Source organism: Impatiens glandulifera, chromosome 5 (genome assembly GCF_907164915.1).
Source record: "Impatiens glandulifera chromosome 5, dImpGla2.1, whole genome shotgun sequence".
In the NCBI taxonomy this organism is placed as follows: Eukaryota; Viridiplantae; Streptophyta; class Magnoliopsida; order Ericales; family Balsaminaceae; genus Impatiens; species Impatiens glandulifera.
This window is the reverse complement of record NC_061866.1, coordinates 30,840,432-30,845,631: the sequence shown is the minus strand read 5'-3', so window position 1 is coordinate 30,845,631 and position 5,200 is coordinate 30,840,432. Positions and strand designations below refer to the sequence as shown.

General features: G+C 29.9%; 1 protein-coding gene and 1 non-coding gene across 2 annotated transcripts; both read left to right on the top strand.

Moving 5' to 3' along the window:
* Positions 1-258: 258 nt before the first annotated feature.
* On the top strand, positions 259-331 carry TRNAF-GAA. The gene has a single exon. It is a non-coding gene; the product is annotated as a tRNA-Phe (tRNA).
* A 76-nt stretch (positions 332-407) lies between these two features.
* LOC124939214 lies at positions 408-833 on the top strand. The gene has a single exon (XM_047479718.1). The coding sequence runs from the start codon at positions 408-410 to the stop codon at positions 831-833; it is 426 nt and encodes a 141-aa protein (XP_047335674.1).
* Positions 834-5,200: the final 4,367 nt, after the last annotated feature.

Below are 5,200 nucleotides of genomic sequence, written 5' to 3'. Positions count from 1 at the left end.
TATGGATTTAGGGTTTTAGTTTAGGATTTAGGCTTTAGTTAGGGTTTATGATTGAAATGCTTAGTTAGTTCTATTGTTTTGGTTTGTTTGATCCGAGAAATGTAGTTTAATCTGAATGGTTTGTGAATGGGGCGTGGGGCGGGCGTGGCAGGGCGTGGGCTTGGGCTTGGGCTTGGGCTTGGGTGGGGCGTGAATTTAATTGCAGTTCAATTGTGTACCACGCAATATGTAAAACGAATATAATAATTTTATTAATAAGCGGGGATAGCTCAGTTGGGAGAGCGTCAGACTGAAGATCTGAAGGTCAGGTGTTCGATCCACCTTCACCGCAAAAAAATTTAATTTTTTATTGGAAATTTTTAACAAACCATGTGACATCCCTAGTAAAACAGAGTTGTTATGCTGTAATGGATTCCTTATCTAAAACTGCAGATATTGAGACTGGTGTTGGTGGGTGTATTAGTGAGGAAGAAGATGAAGAAGAACAAAGGGCTGTTGATTCCAAGACTTCCTGCAGGTCTTTGGTAAGAACTAATGGATCCACTGAAACAACTATGAACAACATTAGCAACGTTCATGTTTTGGATGATGTGAAATTGTTTGAGACAAGAACTAAAGTAGTTAAGGAGAAAAAATCGTCTAAAAAACCTCTAAGGCCTCCTCGATCTTCAAAACCTTTGTCACTTGATGCTGCTGATCAGAAGCTAATCATAGAGATTTCTCAACTTATAATCTTGAAACGGGCTAGAGTTGAGAGAATCAAAGCACTCAAGATTAAATCTGCCAAAGCTACAAGGTTGAAACTCAAGGTTGAATCACAGTATGAAACCTAATGTTGAAGAAGATGCAGATGCTACAAGTTGAAAGTTTTGTGTTTTAAGTAGGGAGTGTATTTTTTTTTCTCATTTTGTTCATTGATTGTCCAGTCAAAATTGCAGTATATATTATTTCAAGCTCTCTTGGTGATCCATAATCTATTTTTGTGATGATAATAATTTGTTGGAAATTCCACTCCGACTAATATTTGAACTCTTTTAAATAGAGAGTCTTGTGCTTTAATTTATCGGAATAGATAGATCCACAAATACGAATTCTAAGCAATTTTTTTTAAAAAAAAAAGTAGAGAATACAAATGAAAGTGAAATTGAAAACTGGATAAGAATGTGCTTGCTCATTCATTCTCTTGCAGCACTGGCTGCACTTAGATCCACACTAAGATCTAAGACCTACAATGAACCAAACCAGAAGCAGAGTTTTAGTATAACCTGCATTCTTTGCTAACTAACTACACTATTTTAAGAAATTAAACTTAACCAAGAATCATATTACTTGTATTATTTGAATTCAGAAAAGGAAAAAAAAACACACTTGACATGTGCAGTTTTCATGCATCTCAATATGGGATGACCAAAACCCAATTGATTTGGCAGTTTCTTGTGAGACCATAATACTTGACTGAAAGTCCAATTTTTTTTTCAGTTTCTTGAGAATATAATTATTGAATTATACACGCATACTTATCAAATGGATTTGACTCGCAAGTTCTTTCCATGCCTTTTTAGATTCTAAATCCATATTATTATTATGATGAAACAAGTCTAATTTATTGAAGCTTTTTTTTTCTCCATTAAAAAATATCATTAAAGTTTGTTTGATGATGGGCTCTTTGGGATTATCCATCATCCCATCAATCATTATATATTTAGGGTAAGGGTAAAATGGTAAAATAACCTAAATAATCTCATTTCTAGGATATTTGGGTTACATGAGTACTTAGTGTTTAATGCTTTAAAATTTTATAAAAAGTTAAATTTAAGGATCTTTTAGTAGTTTAGTTCATAATGTGATTAATGAAGTGATTGATAATGGGATGTTTGGATTAAATTCAAATAACCCTTCATCAAACAAGGCCCAAAGATATGATTTTTTCAGAATAATCCAGGATCAAATAAGCTTCTTAGAACTACCAAACTAACTATACATTTTAACTTCCGTAAACAATGATAGTTCTGGAAACATGCCAACTAAGACCGACTCCAAATAAAGAGAGAAAAATAACACACCTTTCCAGTTATTGCTGTATACATGTTCAGCACATCCATAATAGTGGACTCAAAGTGAGTTGTAGCATCATAACTCTGTGAATAAAAATTGGTGTATTAATAGCTAACTAGAACTTAATCCAAAAATGACCAATGGACATTTAAAATGAAAGAAAAACTAACCAGGGATATAAAACAATTGTCCAGAGAAGGTTCGTTCACTGATTCATATCTATCATAGGTGTCAATAAACATCGTTCATATCTATCATAGGTGTCAATAAACTTTTCATCAACAGGGCCCAACAGATCAATTCCAGCCTTTAGTTCAACAGCAGGATTGTCAGTCTCAGCTTCTGTTCAGCTTCTGTTGAACAAATGCAATAAATTTCCCTTTTGGAGCAACATTGTGAGAATAAGAACACAAAAATAGATACCTGCGCAACCCACATAAGATTCAAATGAGACAGTCTACAGATGATGTTAAAGGCTAAACCCTCACGCCCACGCCTAAGCCCCACGCCCAATCCCAATGCCCCACTCAACTCACCACGCCCCACGCCCACACACAAACCCCACGCCCCACGCTCAACCCTCACGCCACACGCTCAACCCCCCACGACCCACGCTCAATCCCTAAAATCCACGCCCAATCCCAACTCCCCACTCAACCCACCACGCCCCACGCCCAAACCCCACGCTCAACCCCCCACGCCCAAGCCCCACGATCCACGCCCAATCCCCACGATCCACGCTCAAGATCCATAAACAGACATAATACTCATAAACAGACATAATGCAAGTAAACCCACTATATAGCTAAAATGTATTTGTAACCTATTCATTTCGATTGAAAAAAGAAGAGCGAAAGAATGCATATACATATTGAACAGCAAGGTCGAAAGAATCTTACAATCGATGTGTAAGAAGGAGGATCGATTTCCTTTGGGCTCGACGGAGCTAGAGCAAGGTCGCCGGGGAAGAGAGGGGAGCGGCGGTTGTGGTTGTGGCTGAAGTAATGTCGCCTAGGGAGTCACCGGGGAAGAGAGGGGGAGAAAAGAGAAAACGGGAAGGAGAAATGGGGGAAAAGGAAAAGGAAAAGGAAAAGGAGGAAGAAGAAGGAGAAAAATAAAAAGAAAAAAAAGGTTAGTAAGGGTAAAAATGGAAAACTTTTTAAAAAAAGGTTAAAAATAAAAATTGATTTTTTTGAGGTTAAAAATGGTTTAAAAAATTATTCTTAAAAAAAACAAAGAATCACTTCTTTAGTCTAAGTTAGAATATAAAATCAACCTCTTTTTCAGAGATATCCCACTTCACTAACGATAGTGTCAATACCCTTCCTATAACCAAAAGGTAATGCTTGAAAAGAAAAAACAAAGCAAAATTAAAAGAACGATTCTTTCATAGTTTTCGAAAAATAAATTAGGTATCGACTCAAAAAAATAAAAATAAAACATAAAAGTATTGTGCTTGAAATTAGTTTAGAACGTAAGAAAATATAAATTGTATTAATTTTATAATTTTCTATTTTAATTGATATATTATTATTATTATTATTATTATTAACGTTGAAATTAGTTTATAATATAATAAAATATAAATTGTATTAAGTATAAAATTTTATGTTTATTTGGTAGTCTAAGAATGTATCATAAAAAATATTTTTAATTAAAATAATTATTCTAATTCATTTGTTTTTGTTATTTAGATTTTATTTTTGTTATTGAATAATTTAATTTTAAATTATGATAAAATTCAATCGCAAGAACAAAACTATGAAATGTAAAAATAAAAAATCTTAAAATATGAAATAGAAAAATATAGAAACACATTATTCTAATAATCATTAAGTTTTTAAATTCTGGAGAGAAGAATAGTTAATTCTATGGACTTTTGAAAATATATGTAATTTTGTTAATGAATTTTATTATCATTACTTTATATTTTTAATCGTTATATAATTACACAATTAATTAATTATTCAACATTTTTAATTAAATTTTAACTATTATGTTTAACATTTTTTAATTGACATGATCCCACATGAATGGCATAGAAACATCAACTTCTGTTCATTAAAAATTTCCATTTTCAATAGAGCTAGGTTAATAAGTTAAATAATTTTTTTATTAGTTACCCTATTTTATGTCTTAGATTCTAATTTAATATAAATGTTTTATTAAATATAATTATATATACTATTGAGATATAAATTTAGTCCATCTACTTAATTATTATTAATTAAATATTTAAGTTTATAATTTGTATTTAATAAATAAATAATTAAGATATAAAATATTTTATATTAAAAAAATGTTATTTTAAAAATATAAATATATAAATTAATTATCTAAAATAAATTATTAACTTTTTTAATTATTTAATTAATTTAATAAATATTAAGGAGAAAATTGAATGAAAAGCATAACTTTAACTTGCCCATAAACTGAGGACCCATAGTTAGGACAACTCAGAATTTTTAAACCTAACAAAACTTAACCCACAAATTTTATTTAATTTATGTTTTTTAGTGATAAAAGAGCTAATATTAATTTCAAATTAAAGATATGTATTTTTGGGTATTAATGAATACCAAGATATAAACAGTATTTTGTTTTTCTAATATTGTATATATTGTCAACGAAAATCTAATAAGTATAAAATTGAAAAGCATTAGTTACTATTTTTTTTTGTAAATGAATAATGAAATAGCACAAAGATCATTTTACAAAATCTGTCCAAGATGATGTAAATATTGGACAATAATTAATTTAAATTTAATTAGTGATGATATTAGTAATCTTACCTTGTCACTAAATAACATTTTTGGAAAATAATCTGAATGTAGAATTTTTAAATAAAACTGAACATATAAATTAAAGTATAAATGGTAATAAATCTTCACTATTTATTTTTTTTGGATAGTTTAATTTTTTAAAAAGCGTTGAATACATATCTTTACTTATTAAAATTAATTATAATCTCAATATTGTAGATATTTTTTAAATAAAGCTGAACATATAAATTGAAATATAAAAGGTAATAAATCTACACTATTTACTTTTTTTTTTTTTTGAGATAGTTTACTTTGTTTATATGGTGCTGAATACATTTATTTCCAAATCAAGGTTTTTTTTATTTGTATCAAAATTAGAAATA

Coding starts and splice junctions, on each gene's coding strand:
- LOC124939214 (XM_047479718.1), top strand. CDS start 408: ATGGATTCCTTATCTAAAACTGCAGATATTGAGACTGGTGTTGGTGGG.